Consider the following 20,207-nt stretch of genomic DNA (forward strand, 5'->3'; position numbering starts at 1 on the left):
ACACACAACACACACACACACGTATCCATGAACGCTCCTGACTTCCTAACTCAGCACATAAGCCAGTCTTTCCTGGATGATCACTGTCCAGGACTGTACAACAATATACTGACGCCTTCCCTGTGTGTGGGCTGAAAGGTATCAGTCCTTCCGTAAGCATGCCTGTTATTTCCAGGCTTCTCCTTCTTATTTGCTCTTTTCTACTGTGATAGGAAGTCTGAATAACAAAGACCAAACAAACCTTATATGAACTGAGTCACCAGCCTCTGAATGTGCCTGAAGCAGAATGGGGACCAAGAGTGGACACTGCTATGCACTACACATGCGAGGGCTCCATCCACTGAACTCCCGAGGCTATGGTGATGGCTGTAAGCATCTTCCTTTGAGTGAGGTGTCACTGTGTTATATTACTGACTGTAAGAGTCAGTATCAAAAAAGTTAGAAATCAAAAAATCATTTTTGATTCGAAATCCTGCCATTATTTTCATATTTTCAGTAAATAGTGAGAATTCACCTAGACCTCAGTTATAATTCTTCTAGGACTTAAAGAAGGTGCAAATCCCATGAACTCGGTTCTGTTTGTTTCCCCATGGCAGCCACGGCCAGGGCTCTTGAAGACGTGTCTGTACGTCTACTCCGGGAGAAGCCACAATGATGGCCACAGGCCACTCAATGACTCACAGGCCACTTCACTGACTCATGCCATGAATACCCAACAGCTCACTTTCCTCAGCTTTTCATGTCCCTGCAGCAGTACAATGCCTGTCCTATTGGCTTCCGCAGGGCCAGGTTTTATCAGTTGGTGTTCATTTCTCTGAATACTGTCATTCACTTTTCCTAAAGGAATGTGGTCTAACAACTGAGGAAGCCCTACCAGGTCATGGGCGAGCTGCTGGATAAACTGAAGGGTCCTGAGGAGCAGCGTGGCCCCACAGACACTCTCCTCTGTGTCCTTTCTGCAGTGAGCACAGGTGACGCTCTGTTCTGCTTCTGCTCTTGCAGGCCGGAGGTACCCACTGATGCTCAAGCCTTGCACTCCCAAGCGCTCTGCTGACTCCTGACGGGTGCAGAGGAACTTCACCATCAAATACTGGACAGGACAAGAGAGATTTCAATAGAAGAACTCAGAATCCCTGAATACTGATGAAAGAGGGAAAAAGGCCTTTCCGGGAAGGTCTTCCTACGATTTTCGTAATTTATTAGGAAACATTATGCTCAGCACTAGGGACACAAAATGTAAGTCCAGTATTTACAGTACACAGAAAAAAAAGACAATACAAATGTTGAATAAAGTCAGGTTTGGGTAGATTACAGTAAGGAAAATTGCATCATTACTCCCTCTTTGAGGCAAAAACTGGAATAGAGGGGATGAAGAAAAGTACGTTTGCTCTGTGGCAGTCATTTTGAAACAGAAATCAGATATATGACGAAAACAGTCAACGCCCTCCACCTCAAAGCACCCAAATGATATATGCAACCCCTAAGCTAGAAACCCAGGAAAACAGTCCTGTCTACTCAAATCTAGGGCCATTTTCCAAACCCAACTTTCATGCAAACTACTTGCTTCTTATGGTGAGAGCTCTTTGTTAAGGGCCTTTCAGAACACACTATTCAACTGCGTAAATATTTACCAAGCACCTACTATTACGTGCCCTTAAGAGAGTTCCTAATTCCTTATTTAAGCGTGAGATTTACATCCAAGGTTTAGAAAAAAATTAAGCAGCCAAATAATGATTGGTCCTTTCTATGGAAACACATCTCTCTTGAGTTGATGTCTGTGTTCTCAGCCTGAGATGCCCTCCTCCACACATTGTAGCCTGGCTAAAGATGATAACTTAATCTTCAACATTTGGCATCACACCACCTTTCCTGAGCAGCTTTCGAGTTAAATATTTTTCCCCTGGTTGCCAAAAGCCCTCTGTTTCTCCTTTTATCATAGCTCATATCACACTGTCTTACACATCTGTCTCTCCCATAGAGTATGAACTCCCTGAAGGTAGATTCGCCTCTGGGGTTCCAGCATTGGCACAGGGCTGATACACAATCACTACTCAAAAAACACAGAATAAAAGGAGGGGAGTGGGCAAACGACTCACTAATGCTTACTTTGGCAACCCTGCACTGTTGCAGCTTCACATCTGCTTCATCCCATTCTTCTTCCAGTTCAAACCAGCCAATAGGATCATCCTCTCCAAGGTCATCAGATGAGCAACCAATCCTGTAAAGACAAGAGTATTCACAAAACATTTCCTTATTTTGAAACTTCTCAAGGGTCTAACAAATAAGGTATCATCTAAGTGGCATGTAACTTGTATCTGTAGCCTGTCAGTGAACAATCAAGAGCTGAGTATGATACCTGGTACCCTGTGAGCACATGAGACAGTTGGTAGTATTGCCTTTCCATTGCTCAGTCTCCTTCTCTATGAACTGGGAACTACATCAGCCCCAAATATAATCTGGGAACTAAGGAGAAAGTTTGCTTCTCTAGATAATTGGCTCATCTGAAGAATGAGACAGAAAGTCGGGCATCGTGGATGACTCAGGAATAAGGTCCAATGCAACAGCTGGCATGTGCTTCTGGAAGGTTCCAGAAAACAGGCAGGCTTGGTTTTCTTTCCCTAGGTCTGGCTAACATGTTTATGACCAACCTGAGGTTTGGGTCACTTGCAATAGCTGATGGGTAAACATCTGAGGGCTTTCAGATCCTGGAGGTCCAAAAAAACAAAAACCCCAAACTTCGTAGGCCTCAGTATTCTTGTCTGTTTCTTAAGAAGTCCTTTCAGAAAAACATTCCAGCCTTGAGGCTGAAGAGATATTTTCTCTCCTTTTTAAGAGAATGTATGCCACTTCTTTTTAAAAGCTAAACACTTAAATGCTACTCCCTTTTCAGGAATTAACTAAGACGTGCCGGGCACAATGGCTCACGCTCGTAAGCACTTTAGGAGGTTGAGGCGGGTGGGTCACTTGAGGTCAGGAGTTTGAGACCAGCCTGGTAAACATGGTGAACCCTGTCTCTACTAAAAATACAAAAAATTAGCCAGGCGTGGTGGTGCACACCTGTGATCTCAGCTACTCAAGAGGCTGAGGCAGGGGAATCACTTGAACCCAGGAGATGGAGGTTGCAGTGAGCTGAAATCACGCCATTGCACTCCAGCCTGGGTGACAGAGCAAGGCTCCATCTCAAAAAAACATAAAAATAAGGCCAAGCATGGTGGCTCACACCTGTAATCCCAGCACTTTGGGAGGCCGAGGCAGGCAGAGCACCTGAGGTCAGGAATTTGAGACCAGCCTGACCAACATGAAGAAACTCTGTCTCTACTAAAAATACAAAATTAGCAAGGTGTGGTGGCGCATGCCTGTAAACCCAGCTACTCGGCAGGCTGAGGCAGGGCAATCGCTTGAACCCGGGAGGCGGAGGTTGCGGTGAGCCAAGATCGCGCCACTGCACTCCAGCCTGGGCAACAAGAGCAAAAATTCTACCTCAAAAAAAAAAAATAAAAATAATATAAATAAATACCAAGGAGAAAAACAGCAGTTTTTTCAAGTAACATTCCTAAAACTTTACACTATTCAGTCTGTTATATAGCCACCAAGCTGGCGACACATTAGTATTTTATATGGGTAAAACTACCAAAAAGAGGGAATTATGGCAAGAAGACAATCCTGAGTAGGTTCTGTAACAGAGAGAAAACATGTCCCTTTTTTTTTTTTTTTTTTTTTGAGATGGAGTCTCGCTCTGTCGCCCAAGCTGCAGTGCAGTGGCACAATCTTGGCTCACTGCAACCTCCACCTCCCAGGTTCAAAAGATTCTCCTGCCTCAGCTTCCCAAGTAGCTGGGATTACAGGCGCCCGCCACCACACCTGGCTAATTTTTTTGTATTTTTAGTATAGACAGGGTTTCACCATCTTGGCCAGGCTGGTTTCTGACCTCAAGTCCTGACCTCAAGTGATCCACCCGCCTCGGCTTTCCAAAGTGCTAGGATTACAGGTGTGAGCCACCGTGCCCGGCAAAATGTCCCTTCTTAACGTAAGTCTTTCTTGGCATAAACCTTTCATGACACAGTTAACCCTAATGGGAAACGGTATTCTCTCAACCCAAAACCATGTCAATGAGTTTCATCAATATCATAAGCTTAAAGATTTTTTAATCTACTCTTAGGGAGTTGTCAAGGAAATCTTCGAGATACAGAAAGCTGGCAGGGTGTCAGAGAACAGAGAGAAGCAATCTTGTTCCCTACACTGCACTACATAGTAGGCAAGATGGAAGAGAGCTGAATACTAGTCCTCTTACGTAGGCACAGCACCAACTGCTGACTCTGGAGCATGCTGACTGACCAACGCCCGACCAGGAGGACATGACCAAAAAAAAAAAGGCAAAAAGAAATTGCATGCACATTAATATTTTGATTTCCAAACTGGAGAGGGACTAGTGAATATGTAGGCCAACAAAATCACGATTTAAGAGTCATTCAGTCTGGAATCAGGAGCTAAAATCATTAAGGGAGTGGTGAATAGGCCTGTATTTAGGTTAAAAAAAAATCATCCTGTATAAGATGTAAAAGACCTTGTTTAACAGTAGGTTTAGGGGAAATGACCTATTTTAATTTGTCCCAAGAGTAGGACATAGCTGCTTAAAACCCAGTGTCATCTCTAGCTATTATTTAAAAAGAAAAGCAGTGTTTAGAAAGGCCTACATGTGTAACGGAAGGGAGACTTTAGGAGTGAAGGACGTTTGTTCAAAATCATTAGAGGGCTGAAAGGAAGACCACTGAAGAGGCATTACAAATGTGGATTTCAACTGAACAAATTCTGATTACTGAAGTGCCTGATACGTGGTGAGTTTTCCATCAACACTATTGTAGAGAGGCTGATCGAACCTTTGCCAGGAATGCCGCTAAAGGAATTGCAGCAAGAAGAGTGAATTATTCGAGATCCTTACGATTTCAAGTATGGTCCACAGGCAGGTAGCATCAGAATCACCTGAGAGCCTGTTAGAAATCAGTCTCAGACCCCACCCAGAGCTCTTGAATCAGAATGTGCATTTTCACAAATTCCCTGGCTGATATGTATGCACACTGAAGCTCAAGTAGTACTGCAATGGATGGTGTTGAAAGGCTTCTATTAACACCAGCAATCCACTACCCATGAAATAATGTAGGCAAGTTCAGGGTTTCAGCTCCTTGAGTTTTGTTTTTTTTTCTTGTCTTAGCTTCTTGAATTTTAACTCACTAGTAGCAATAGGGGAGGCAACCTTCTCCAAGAGGGCACCAGTGGCTACATCCGACAGATCCACTTCTAGACTTTACCTTCTGACTCCTGGGTAACATCTGACACCATCGCCCATTCCCTCAAACATTATTTTCCCTTGACTTCATGAGGACACGGCTTTACTTCATGAGGCCCTGGCTTTCCTGCTGCTTGTCTGGCTGAGTTTTCCTTGTTGCCCCTTAAAGCCTGGTGTGTCTCATGTCGACCTAAGTTCTCTTCTCTTCCCAGTTCACCCACTCTTGCAGAATGATCTCTTCCATTTCTACATTTTATTTATTTATTTATTTATTTTTGAGGCAGGATCTCACTCTGTCACCCAGGCAGGAGTGCAGTGGCATGAAGATAGTTCACTGCAGCCTCAACCTCAAGGGATCCTCCCGCCTCAGCCTTCCAAGTAGCTGGGACTACAGGCACGTGATATCATGCCCAGCTAATTTTTATGTTTTTTTTTTTTTTTAGAGACGGGGGTCTCACTATGTTGCCCAGGCTGGTCTCAATCCCCAGGGCTCAAAATCCACCTACCTTGGCCTACCAAAATGCTGGGATTACATGCATGAGCTGCCACACTTGGCCTATTTCTACATTTTAAATTATCGTTTAAATGCCTCTCATATCTGTACCTTCAGCACAAAATTCTCTTCCTGGCTCCTGACCTGTTTATCCACTGGCTACCGAACACCTCAAAGGTTTCTCAGAACTTCAAATTCAACAGAAGAAAATCTGAGCTCATCTTCTTCCCCACAAACCTGTTTTTCCCCAGGGTAAGAAAGGCACTACCAATTTCCCCACCTGCTCAAGCCAAAAGCCAGGATTCACTGCCGATGAAGCTTTTTTCCCTCTCCTGTTCCACATTCAGTCAATCACCTGGTCCTGTCGCTTCTCCCTCCTAGTGGTCTCTTGGTCCACATCTCTCCACTGCTGCTGCTGCTGCTGCTGCTGCTCTAGCAGGGGACACCCACTGGCTTCCTAGGCAATAAGTGACAACCTCCTCCCAGCCCAGCTGCCTCCAGACTTGCTCTCCTCCAGTCCATACTACACACAACATGATCCTGAGCAGTGCTTCTACAACATGCATTTGAGCCCCTTGCTTTTCTGGAAATGCCTCAACAGATTCCCCCGCCATTTCCCCTCACATGATGCTTTAAGGATACAGAAACAGAGACAAAGCCCTGAATGCCCTGCCCTTTCCCAGCTCTCCAGCTGCATCTCTCACCACCCTCCCTCCGAGTATCTCTCAGAAACGCGGGACCTGCCCATTCCTTCAATGTGCCATGCTTCACCTCTGGGCCCATGAAGCTGCCCTCTCTGCTTAGGACATTCTCCTTCCAGTGGCCAATCAACTCCAACTCATCCTTCATAAACAGCATAACAACACTTGCTCCAGAAAGATGTCTCTGATCAGGAGGGCCGCTCTGCCCTGTGTCCCCACAGCGCCCTCTCTCCCCTATAGCACATTCATAACACTGTTGATACTGCAAGTTTTCTTACCTGTCGTCTGAGCTAAACAGTAAGCTATACAAAGCAAGAACTGTGCCAATTTCCTCATTACAGTATCTTCAGCACCTAGCCTCAGACCTGGCACATAGTAGGTACTCAATAAATATTTGTGTTAAAAGCAGGAATGGGAGAAGGGGGGTTGGGGCAATGGCTAAAGAACGCAGGCTGTCCACAATTCAGGCATAGATAGATCATTACCCAGCCATTGTGAAGATGTGTGCCCCTGGCCACAAAAGGGACTGAGTAACATGCTATGAACAAATTAACACACCCATCTTCAGATATGCTACTAGAAAGCAATGAAGGCTTATTGGCCACTGAGATGGATTCGTGGCACCTTTTCTATGAAGACAAGCAAGCATAGTTCACCAATGAGCATGAATACGTTCTTATTATCTACAAAGATTTTTGTTCTGTAGATCTTTGTTCTACAAAGATTTTTTTACCTTCTTACCTGCTTTTTACAAATTGCCTGAGCTCCTGAAGCTTCCATTTGTCATATTTTTCAAACCTTTTGAAGTGTTCTTCTGCACAAAATTTATCAGAAGATGAGTTATACGCAAATACCAACCCACACTGGGCACCAATGCCACCACGTCGAACCTGGAAACAGAGATTAGGATGAAGTCTATCAAAGGGGCAAAAGTTCTGTGGCCGTTTTGTTTCCAGCATGGTTAAATTCAAACAGGTTAAAACAAAACGAGACCAATGAACAATATTTCAAATATATTAAGCCCTGAAAAAATAAGAAAGCTGTTTCCCAAGAAATGTTCCTTAACTTTCTCAATCCTTATAGTCTCACCATTTCAAAGACTTTACAATCTATCCATCTTTGTGTCCCTGCCCTCTGCTACAGGCCTGACACATTTAATAATGATTAAATGTTCAATGAAAAACCAATGACATGGTCAGCCATAGGTCTGACTTAAAAAAAAAAGCAAAACACCAATGACGTGGACTTCTGAAATATAATAAAAGGTAATATTCAATAATAACCTAATTGTACATGGAAAAATAACTAAAACAGTGTAACTGGATTGTTTATAACACAAAGACTAAATGCCTGAGGGGATGGATAGCTCATCCTCATTCTCCGCATGATTATTTCACATTGCATGCCTGTATCAAAACATCTCATGTACCCCACAAATATATATACCTACTATGTACCCACAAAAATTAAAAACAAAACAAAAGTAGTAACATTGCTTAAAGAAAGTAGCATGAGAATTACCATAATTCTTATCTGTGTAACTTGGAAGGCAGATTCAGTTCCGGTAGAAAAAATAGTGCTGGCTCTGGTTTTTCCAGTCTCTGTAAGAAAACCTGAAAAAAGGAAAAACTCAAGTTAGAGAACTAACCCATTTTTATAGCCCTAAGAACTAAGATCAACAAAAACAAACCATATCCTTTGAGGCATGGTGGGTAACTGGTCTGATATCTTCATGAAAATTAGAGAAAAATTTCCTCTTTGGACAGAGGCAGCCCCAATGATAAACCCCCAGGTAAGCAGAGAACTGACCAGGTTCGACTTTCTCAGGGCACAATCCCCTCCACCTCACAGGCAGCCCTGCTCTGAGGTAACAATAAGAAAATAAATGTTTAGGCCAGGCACGGTGGCTCACGCCTGTAATCCCAGCACTTTGGGAGGCCGAGGTGGGCGGATCACAAGGTCAGGAGATTGAGACCATCCTGGCTAACATGGTGAAACCCCGTCTCTACTAAAAATACAAAAAATTAGCCGGGCGTGGTGGCGGGTGCCTGTAGTCCCAGCTACTCGGGAGGCTGAGGCAGGAGAATGGTGTGAACCTGGGAGGCGGAGCTTGGAGACTGCACCACTGCACTCCAGCCTGGGCAACAGAGTGAGACTCCATCTCAAGAAAAAGAAAAAGAAATGTTTATAAAACATTTAAGCCAAAGCAACAAAAGACTGGACAATCAATCATCTTCCTGAGCCACACCTACAACCATGGCTGATGGCTGGCTGGGCTGATAAAGCCTACTGGCTTAGTGGCTGAGAAAGGAATTAGTTAGCTTTACAACACTTTGTCAGGAAAGTTTATGAAAGGCTTTGAAATGGAAAAAAAAAAAGAATCACTGGGTGTCCCAGCCAACACACTCTTTGGGTCGTCTCTGCCTTTTATGGTCTCTAAGCTATTTTACAATTCTGTAAGTTGTAGAACACTGGTAGTGATGCACACGATTCTTGTCCACAGAACTAAACATTGTGTTCTGTGGAAATGTTGCTGATTATTCCTTATGGATACTGATCAATATTCTATCTATTTGTAAATTAATTTTAGCATTCTTATTAGTCTATATGTATTTTATGAATTCTCCTTAGAACTGTTTGTAACATCTTACTGGTTCCCTCATTAATTAATGAGCTAAATAAAAAGTCTGGGCCAGGCACAGTAGCTCATGCCTGTAATCCCGGCACTTTGGGAGGCTGAGGCCAGTGGATCACTTGAACCTGGGAGTTCAAAACCAGCCTGGGCAGCATGGTGAGACCCCATTTCTACCAAAAAAAAAAAAAAGCAAAAATCAAGGTGGGTGTGGTGGCTCACACCTATAATCCCAGCACTTTGGGAGGCTGAGGCAGGCAGTTCACTTGAGGTCAGGAGTTCAAGACCAGCCTGGCCAACATGGTGAAAACCCCATCTTTACTAAAAACACAAAATTTGCTGGGCATGGTGGCACACACCTGTAATCCCAGCTACTTAGGAGGATGAGACAGGAGAATTGCTTGAACCCGGGAGGTGGAGGATGCAGTAAGCCGAGATCACACCATTGCACTCTAGCCAGCCTGGGTGACAGAGTGAGACTCCATCTCAAAAAAAAAAAAAAAAAAAAAATCAGCTGGGCACGGTGGTGCACACCTGCAATCCTGGCTACTTGGGAGGCCAGGGTGGGAGGATCACTTGAGCCTGGGAGGTGGAGGTTGCAGTGAGCTATCATCACAACACTACACTCCAGTCTGGGCAGTAGAGTGAGACCCTGTCTCAAATGAATGAATTAATAAATTAAAGTAAATAAAAGTATGAATGTGTTCACTTATATTTGTATGACAGTCACTATTGTCCTTTTTTGATTGTTGGTAATTATCCTTTAACAAGTCATGAAAAAGTCTTCTGCTAGATCCAAGGTTGCCTTTCTCTTTCAAACTTCTGTAAATGATATAACTCAGCATTAAATAAGTTTTTTTTTCTGGGACTCTGAATTTTCTCAACAATTCTGCCTATCAAAATGACAAGACTAAAACCAATTTCATGCTTCCTGTTTCATTACATGGAGTTCAAGAAAACAAAAATTTATAATGACAATGTGCAAAATGTGTCACCAAAACTAAGAAAATTAAATCCAAAGGAACCTTTTCTAATTCACACAGAAGCTCTATGATCTACTTCTATGAAGGAGCAATTCTATAGGCAATTTTAAGAATCCATATTACCAAAAATTCACACAACTCCACTAACAGTAATACTAAAAACTATCCCAATTATTGAACTGTCACCTTTTCCCAGAGGCCTGGATGTCTCTATTTAAAAGAAATCTATGTAAAGGCTAAAGTATTGTCTAAAAGTTAAGTGATAAATCAGCAATTTTAGTTAGTCTCAATGTAGTAGCAGAAGCAATAATTTAAGTCAACAAAATAAGATAGACTCTTTTAAAATAACATTGCCACCAAATATGCAATGACATTTTTTCAGAAAGGCAAAACAAAAACAAAACCTTAAAAAAATAAATAAAACTTCCGTGCTTTCTTTTCTTGGTAAGAAATCAGCTCACGTGTTTTTTTTTTCATTTTTCACTTTTGTTTTTTAGACACAGGGTCTCGCTCTGTTGCCCAGGCTGCAGTGCAGTGGTACAATCATAACTCACTGCGGCCTTAAACTCCTGGGCTCAAACAATCCTCCTGCCTCAGCCTAAGCAGGCCCACAGGCAAACACCACCATGCCCAGCTAATTTTTTTTTTTATTTTTCGTAGTGACTGGGTCTCACTATGTTACCCAGGCTGGTCTCAAACTGTTGGCCTCAGGCAATCCTCCCACCTCTGCCTCCCAAAGTGTCGGAGTTACAGGCATGAGCCACTGTGTCCAGCCGAGCTCACAGGTTTGACTGTGATTTTTTTTTTTTTTTTTTTTTTTTTTTTTGAGACAGAGTTTTGCTCTTGTCACCCAAGTGGGAGTGCAATGGCGCAATCTCAGCTCACTGCAACCTCTGCCTCCCGGGTTCAAGCAATTCTCCTGCCTCAGCCTCCCGAGTAGCTGGGACTACAAGTGCCTGCTACCATGCCTGGCTAATTTATGTATTGTTAGTAGAGATGGGGTTTCACCATGTTGGCCAGGCTGGTCTCGAACTCCTGACCTCAGGTGATCCGCCTGCTTCGGCCTCCCAAATTGCTGGGATTACAGGTGTGAGCCACTGCACCCGGCTGAACTGTGATATTTTAAATCTACAAGTTTTGACACCCTGCCCTCCACTTACCAAATTTATTCTTTTTAGATAACAGGGAAAAAAAAAATAACCAATCAGATTTAAAGGATTTAATAAATCTACCACTTCTGTTCCTATCAGTAGCACCCAGTATTCCTTTAAAATACCAGACCAAGTGACAGTGGTGACTGCCAGGAACGTTAGCCCCCTGAAGTATCAGCGTTTGAGTTCTCTGGGCGTTCTGTGGGCCCTGCAGTGGCACTTGTCCAAAAGTGGTACTTCCCCACAGTTGGAGAATCAGACGTGTACCCATGAGAAGAGCTTTTACTCCAATAAGGGGAAGAAAAAATCACCCCCAAACCCAACAGCTCTGGCCATGAGTACTTTCCTCTTGTCTGTCCCTTAAGGGTTACTTTTTGCAGTGCAACAAGAGAGACCGACATCAACCCTGAGTTACAAGCAATAGATAGTGATGGCTGAAGCGAGTGAGCAGGAGGAATTCAGTGCTCCCCACACCCATTCACATCACCACCCTTGTGTTTCTCAGGCACATGGCAAAAATAACACATCCACAAACTACAGCTAGATTTTTAAAATCTACTCAATCTAAGGAGGGGAAAAAGCAGGAAGGAGAACTGGGTAGGTAAAAGACACAGGGAAAATAACAAAATATTCAAATCGGACCAGGCACAAGAGCTGGCAAAATTTATTACCAGGAGAAATGCCCGTGAACAGTGTTAAAAATCCATATCCAGCCGGGCGCGGTGGCTCACGAGGTCAGGAGATCGAGACCATCCTGGCTAACATGATGAAACCCCGTCTCCACTAAAGATACAAGAAATTACCCAGGTGACGTGGCGGGCGCCTGTAGTCTCAGCTACTGAGGAGGCTGAGGCAGGAGAATGGCGTGAACCCGGGAGGCGAAGGTTGCAGTGAGCCATGATCACAGCACTGCACTCCAGCCTGGGCGACAGAGTGAGACTTCGTCTCAAAAAAAAAAATAAAAATAAAGAAATAAAAAATCCACTTCCTCACATGCTCCAGGAACAAAAATTCCAAGTCTTCAGCAAGTGAAGGAAAAATGCAGAGGGCCTTTGGCAGGGTGGTCTTGGCTTTCTTGGGTGAGAAGGGAAAGGGACAAGGAGCTAACACCACCCCCTCCCAGCCCCACCCACTTTGGATGGCAGGAGCCTCACAGCCGGCCATGGCCTTCAGTGTGGCTGGAGATGGATGCGGTAAAGAAAACGTTGCTGCTCAGGGAAAACTGCAGGCAAACAATCTGGTTTAAGCATCTACTGCTGAAGAGGAGCACTGAGGAGAGGAGGTGCAGCTGGGAAAAGCATGTTCTCCTAGGGTCTGGACTCCACGAGTGCTGAGAATGAATATGGGAAACAGGACAGAAGAGGCAACCACTGAGAATACATGAGGACTCATTGCTGAGAGGAAAGCCGAGGAGAACCAGACACAAAGCAGCAAGGCTAGTCCCTTTCAATGTCTGATCATTGCTGGAACATTCCACTTCCTCTAGTGAATCAGCAAGATTCAAATCAGTCCAGTGAGGAAAAAAGGGACACAGAGGACAATAACAAGGCAGCCAACAAGATGAATGAGAGAGAGACTCACAAACACCTTATCACGAGATAAGGAAAGAGCCTCCAGCAAAGTTGAAAAGCACATCAGCAATTATTATGTTGACACTAGGAAAAGAGTGAGGCTTCCTCTAGACACGCAAATACTTGATCAGCTATATCTGGAAATACCCTTCTTTGTTTTGTTTTGTTTTTTTGCAACAGAGTCTTGCTCTGTCACCCAGGCTGGAAGGCAGTGTTGGGATCTCAGTTCACTGCAACCTCTACCTCCCGGGTTCAAGTGATTCTCATGCCTCAGCCTCTCAAGTAGCTGGAATTACAAGCGCCCTGCCACCACAACAGCTAATTTTTGTAGTTTTTTATTAGAGATGCGGTTTCATCATGTTGGCCAGGCTTGTCTTGAACTCCTGGCCTCAAGTGATCCTCCCACCTCGGCCTCCCAAAGCGCTGGGATTACAGGCATGAGCCACTGCACCCGGCCTGGAAATACCCTTCTTAAACTATGTTTTCAGTCAGTAGTAAAGTGCTACTGATCTGCTGAGTTTCCTACCCCCTAAAGATAACACAATAGAAAGACAATTGGAACTGAAAAAACGATTAAAAAATATAGTAACTTTTTATATTCCAAGAGAAAGAATCCTTGCTTTTCAAAACTTCAGGCTCTCAAATACTTCTAAGTTGTTACAGGTCATTGACACCTAGGCAGATTACAACTAAACCACACAAATTGTTCAGCAACCACTGCCAACTGAGAAACAACCTAAAGTTGAAGACTGCACACCTCAAAATTTCAAAGCCCCGAGTGTGCTTTCACACAGCTGACTCCTGTCTACCGAGCACACTAGAAACAGACCCACCACTCACCATCTCTTGTCCACGGTTCAACAAGGAGGTTTTCGGGTCCAGATTTATCTTCTTTTCCTTTAACATCACATGCCTGAAGAGTCAACTGGAGTGGTTTACCTGACCAAAGAAAAGGAACAGCAAGCCGTAAGTTAAAATATGAAGAACTGGAAACTAGCACGGCTATCTGTGAAAATAGAGTCCTGTGGCTACCCAGACTGCTAACTAAAAATCTCCCTGTTTAAAAGCTGAAATAGAGCAGTAATATTAGACAAAAGTTGACACCATCCCTTTGTGCTTTCCTGAAAGAGACAAAGTACAGCTATGTTCTTGAGTGATTCCAAGGACAGCTTTCTAGAACAATCATTGTTCTGAAAAAAGGATATTATAAGATATAGGCTGATAACACAGATTGAACATATTTGGGGGGGGTGATTTCTAAGATACTGTTTTGGAGCCAATAATTAACTTTATTACAATTGCATTTAAATATAAAATATTTTAGGTCTCATTTCTTTAAATCATCTCTTCAGGCAAAATTTCTGTTTCAAGAATTAGAAAAATCAACTTTTTCAGAACACTTGGCTTTGGCAAAAAAATATATATATATTTATATATACATATAAATCAACTTTTGCTATGATGATCTGAAAATGTTTTCCTTTTGTTTTAATAATATAATGTACATCTGTTCACCTATGATATGACCTAGAACTAGAACATTACCCCATTCCTTCCTATCCACTGCTCCCTGCCTGAACAACCATTAATCTAAATTCTATTCAGCTTCCAGACACCACCTGCTATCCCTTCTATCCCGCCATGGCTGCTCTGGGCTGGTCACCAGTACAACCCCCAACCACCCAAGAAAATAACCTTTCAAAATTTAGGGAGGAAACTAGATTTACAGGATACCAATTGTCTAACTTAAAAATTTAAACAGGCAAAAGAAAAAAAAAATTAAACAGGCTGGGCATCGTGGCTCATGCCTGTAAATCCCAGCACTTTGGGAGGCTGAGGTGGGAGGATTGCTTGAGTCCAGGAGTTTGAGACCAGCCTGGTCAACATGGGGAGAGCTCATTTCTAAAAAAAAAAATGTTTTTAATTAGCCAGGTGTGGCGGCCCATGCCCATAGTCCCAGCTACTCAGGAGGCTGAGGCAAGAGGATCACTTGAACCTGGGAGGTGGAGGTTGCAGTGGGCTGAGATTATGCCACTGCACTCCAACCCGGGCGACAGAGCAGGACTCTGTCTCAAAAAAAATAAATATATAAAAATAAAAATAAACATAAAAAGAAACCATTAAGTCAGTCATACTAAGACAAAGGTAGAAACGTCATGGAAGAGGCCAGGTGTGGTGGCTCACGCCTGTAGTCCCAGGATTTTAAGAGGCCAAGGTGGGAGGACTGCTTCAGCCTAGGAGTTCAAGACCAGCTTGGGCAACATAGTGAGACCCAATCTCTACAAAAAATTTTTAAAAATTAACCAGGTATGCTGGCATGCACCTGTGGTCCCAGGTACTTGGGAGAGTGACGCAGGAGGATCACTTGAGCCTGGGAGGTCAAGGCTGCAGTGAGCTATGATCATGCCACTGCACTCCAATCTGTGCAACACAGCAAGACACTCTCTCTCAAAATAAATAAATGAATAAATAAAATGGTAGAAATGTCACTGTAATATTGCAAACAGGATGAGACCCAACACCACATACTGTGGAGTCCAGGAAGGCTGCACTTGCAAGAGGAGGTGCTGCATGCAGTCTTTCGGAAGTGACTTTATGGGCTCTGTGTTGAGAAGGATTATAAGGCCCCATCCTGGTTTGGTAAAAAAGTGCTCATATGAATTACTGCTAGGCCCAAGAGGGGAAAGCAGTGGCAGACAGGTGTCCAAATCCTTCAGAGCAGCTATCACGGGAATGCAGAGGGATGCATTCTAAGACAAAGATCCCTTTGCACCGTATCTTGGCTAGCTTCCTCCCTCCAACAGGCAAGAACTACTCCAACCCTCTTGGCCTACACAACGAGACACTTCAGTACTTCACCAAAGATGGCTGTGTTCAAACGGCCACCAGACCTGAGTAATTGTGCAAGCAGATCACGGGAGTACAGCCTTGTGGACACTCAAGTGTCCTCTTCTGGTGATACCGCCATCACATAAATGAACCAAAATCCCCCTTCTCCCTGCCAATCCTAGTAAGGTCTGATACTCAGAGGATACGTTCATCCAGGAATCATGGTGTAACTATAACAACCCAAAAAAGATGAGAAGATACCAGGAGGTCACATGGCGAAGAACGGCCTTATGATTTGTCCACTGTTAACATTTCTATCACCCCCACGTTTTACCATATTTACCATATTTGAGGAGCAGGTTCTGTCTGACTGACGCCATGGACAAGATGAGGGATGAGGCATCATACTGTGTGTCCAGATGGTCAGTGATGGTGCACAGAGAGCTCATCACTTTGGCAACACTTCCTCTTGCGAGAGCAAAAGCCAGAAGAGTCAGTTCTACCTCTGGGGTAGAACAGCAGCTATAAGCAAAGAGCAAAAACTTTTCACTTCTTAAAAGCATGAAAAAATCTAGGTAGCTCCAACCCCATGTAAGTGATCACAAGTAACATTAACCTGCCATCTGCTTTCTACAGGTTTATCCGAAATATTTTTCAAAATTCTTAAGATAACCTAAGGAAAAATTAAATCAATCCAGAGAGCCAGGGAATGAAAGCCTCACTTCTATAATCTTTAAATATTAAATAATACCAATAAGCTACTGTAATAAGCCTCTGCTATTAAGAAGCCTTGGGTAATGAGCTGGCTTGACCAGAGAGTTGAGGGTTTACGCTTGAAGCACTAAAAATGTATTACACTGAATTACACTTCTTTGCCTCTAATTTAAACACATTATACTGAAACGTTAAAAACTGTCTAGATGGCTCAGGGACTGGTTTGACCTCTAATGCAATAATGTCCTCAGGGCTCACTGAGGCAGAAGTGAGTATCCCCACACGAAGTGGTCACTTCTGTCAAGCTCTCCAGGTGCCCTTTCCCAGTTCTATATGTAATCAGGCTCCCTGGACCTGCATGCGAAGGTCAGCAGGTTCTGAGTGAGGGAAGGCTATGCCAGTTGGACTTTGAGACATCTGTTCTATCAGAATCACAGGACTACTCCCCTTGGGCCCTGCAACACCCCTCACCAACCTCCCCAATTCTTCAGGTCAGGTGATAATGCTAAATAATGGAGTTTAGATGAGTGAACTATTATGCCACTTTCTCTTTAGCTGCTAAAAAGCAACCATTTTTAGTGGTGATCGTTAGAAGATTAATATATATTTTTTAAAGACTTAACAAGCATATATGCACTCCATTCCTCACAGAGTTTACCCTCATCAGCCTTGATTTTACCTAGTTATCCTTATGAGGAAACTGTCCACTTCTTCCAGCACATTAGGAGAGAGGAAAGTTGAGAAATCTGTAGATCCTGGTGAGAGAGAGAGTGGAGGCATGTGCCGCAGCGCCTTCCTAGAAGAGGAAAATGTAAAATGTAATCAGAACAAAACCAGACCGAATTTAGACAAAAAATAAACTGTCAGAAGCTTGTTTTGACTAATCCCTTATAAACAGACAGTGTTCCCACAGAGAAGCTGGCACACAATATAAGCTGGCCCTTCTTTTTTTTGAGACGGAGTCTCGCTCTGTCACCCAGGCTAGAGTGCAGTGGTGCGATCTCGGCTCACTGCAATCTCCGCCTCCCAGGTTCAAGCGATTCTCCTGCCTCAGCTTCCTGAGTAGCTAGGATTACAGGAGCCCACCACCACGCTTGGCTAATTTTTTTGTATTTTTAGTAGAGATGGGGTTTTACCATCTTGGCCAGACTGGGCTTGAACTCCTGACCTTGTGATCCACCCACCTCGGCCTCCCAAAGTGCTATGATTACAGGCGTAAGCCACCGTGCCCAGCCTAAACTATCCCTTTTTGCCCAGGAGTCACAGTGCTAAGTAGCTTAATAGGGTTTTGTGTTTGTTTGTTTCTTTCTTTCTTTTAGGAGTTCTGCCTCCCTCTGTTAAATAAAACTTATTCAACTCTCTAGAATCCAGCTTTCATGTTAAGTAGTACTAGAAAAACTGACCCAAGAGGCAGAGCAGCTTGAGGCTCATATTTTATAATTTGTTCAGCAGCAACAGGGAAAAAAAAAAAAGAAAATTTTATACCGAGGATCTGAAGATCTATGGTATCTAAAGATGTGTCATGAATTTTATGTTCTCTTAAACAGATTAGCACATCACTGTCTCCATTCCTGCCATGTTTCTTGGCCTTTCCACCTTAATGTCTGTTTTAATGTTTCCCTTTTCTTGTCTTTGTTTACATTTATCTTTCTGAATCCCCCAATAGCTTTACCTCCTCTAGATTAGCAGTCATCAAAAACTTACGCAACAAATGACTTCTGAGCCCTACTGTGTGCCAGCAACTGTGCTAGGTGAGTGAGTGTACCATGAAAAATTTCAAGGTATTCTGTGAATGTATCAAAAATAACTCAAAATTCTACAACTGATAGTCACTTAATGATAATGGTAATGAAAATCCCTGAAACAATTTCATTTCTACATTTCAAAATAGAGACAATACAGCAAAGCTAACACTGTGTCAGCTCGCACTCTGCCCTAGTTCTGTTCCTGTCTACACAATGAGCCGTTTTGGGGTTGCACAAACATGGCAGCTACACACAGATGCAGCTGATCAGTGAGGTCTAATGCACACAAGTAGCATGCAATCATTTACTGAATTTATTTCCACTGATACAGGCAACACTTCTGTCCCAAAATATTCTTTTCCTTACCTATTTTTCCTCATTGATATTTTTTCAATAAATCTTTAATTTTAAAATAGATTTAGATCACTAATCTTAAAAAGGCAGGAGTGCATGAAAATATTGCACTAGTATTTAGTATTAGTTTATTAGTTCCTGAGTAGCTAGGATTACAGGAGCCCACCACCACGCTTGGCTAATTTTTTTGTATTTTTAGTAGAGATGGGGTTATAATACTAATAAACTAAAAACTAATAAAACTGAGCAGGAACACAAACTTTAAAATCTGTCCATTCTTCAACCACTTGCCACATCTTCAAAAAAAAAAAAAAAAATATATAGAAACCTCTTCCTTTTCCTGACAATCCAGTCCATAAGATGGGGCTGTGCAACGCAGGCATTTGTATGTGTCTGGGGAGTAAGGGGGAGTCGTCATGGTGGCCTACAGTGAGGTTTTAGAGCCTGAGCAGGGTGAGAAAGGTGTCTTCACAAAGGTACGGCCTGATACGGAATGCAGGCACCAAGTGGGGCAAGAAGGGTGGCCTGGCACAGGGTATAGGAACTCAAGGAAGATAAGAAGGGCATCTGTGCAAGGGTGGCCACAGCAGCAGCTCTGCAAAAGATGCTGGAGCAGGAATGGGATAGGGAGGGGCATGGGGACACTGGTTACATAGACGTGAACTGAGTAAGTACAAAAATGTATCAAGGATGATGGGAAGCAAGTTTCTTAGTATCAGAGAAGGCAGTCACAAATAAAGAAATAGGCTGGGCGTGGTGGCTCATGCCTGTAATCTCTGCACTTTGGGAGGCCGAGGTGGGTGGATCTCCACCTTAAGAGCCCCTGATTCAGAAAAATGGTTGATTCCAGGACTAATGCAGGAAACATTCAAGATAAGCCTGGAATATCTTGTGTCAGAACATATGGAAGCATTCCAAGAATAATGAGACATGTCAAAAGGACACACAAGCCAGACTGCAGCGGTTGCCACCAGCCAACTCCAGGATAACATAAGCATCAAAACTGTAGCTGACTATAATCTAGTGCATAAAAGAGGAATCCACTAATATAAAGTTTTGATGAGGAATGAGATATTTACATAGTCTCAAAGTACCGCCTTCAACATATTTATTAATTATGAAGTGAAAAATACTTATTTTACAATGGAAAAGTCTGGCAAAAACCACTTTAATCAAGTGATCAAAGTTAACAAGACTGCACTAGAATGAGGACTATCTGAAGTTGTGTGCAACCCGACGGGATGCAATGAGAACAAAGCATCACTTCTATGATATTCCTGCTAGAGATAGGTAACAAAACCTCAATCTGATCATGATGAAACATCAAATAAACCAGAACTGAAGGACACTCTTCAAAATAACTGACCTGTAATTTTCAAAAGTATCAGGGTCAAGGAAATACTGAGGAAAGTCAAGGAAATACTGAGGAATTGTTTCAGAATGAAGGAAACTAAAGAGATAGGACAATGAAATGTAGAGTGTTTCGCTGGATCCTTTTGCTGTAAGGGGCGTGAACTGGGGCAACGTGCAAAACTTGAAGGGAGTCTGAGGATGAGATGGTGGCAACATAGCAATGTACACCAATGTGGATTTCCTGATTTCAATGGTTGTCAGTAAATGTTCTTGTTTACATGAAATACGCACTAAAGCAGCAGGAACGATGGGGCACAGGCTGGCAAATTACTCTCTAATGACTGAGGAAGAAATAAAAATTATTTGTTAAATGTAAACTTGCAATGCTTCTCTAAGT

The 20,207-nt window shown here is 43.1% G+C and overlaps 1 protein-coding gene across 1 annotated transcript in view; it reads right to left on the minus strand.

Moving 5' to 3' along the window:
- The window catches only part of ZZEF1 (zinc finger ZZ-type and EF-hand domain containing 1), a 137,912-nt gene that overhangs the window by 82,850 nt on the left and 34,855 nt on the right, over positions 1–20,207 (minus strand). The window contains exons 7-13 of the mRNA XM_024235183.3: positions 17,038–17,154; positions 15,988–16,166; positions 13,656–13,754; positions 8,000–8,091; positions 7,220–7,368; positions 2,107–2,218; positions 875–1,090 (exon numbers count right to left, since the gene is read on the minus strand). Coding sequence (XP_024090951.3) covers positions 875–1,090; positions 2,107–2,218; positions 7,220–7,368; positions 8,000–8,091; positions 13,656–13,754; positions 15,988–16,166; positions 17,038–17,154 — 964 coding nt within the window. The remainder of the gene's footprint in view (positions 1–874; positions 1,091–2,106; positions 2,219–7,219; positions 7,369–7,999; positions 8,092–13,655; positions 13,755–15,987; positions 16,167–17,037; positions 17,155–20,207) is intronic.

Source organism: Pongo abelii, chromosome 19 (genome assembly GCF_028885655.2).
Source record: "Pongo abelii isolate AG06213 chromosome 19, NHGRI_mPonAbe1-v2.0_pri, whole genome shotgun sequence".
Classification (NCBI taxonomy): Eukaryota; Metazoa; Chordata; class Mammalia; order Primates; family Hominidae; genus Pongo; species Pongo abelii.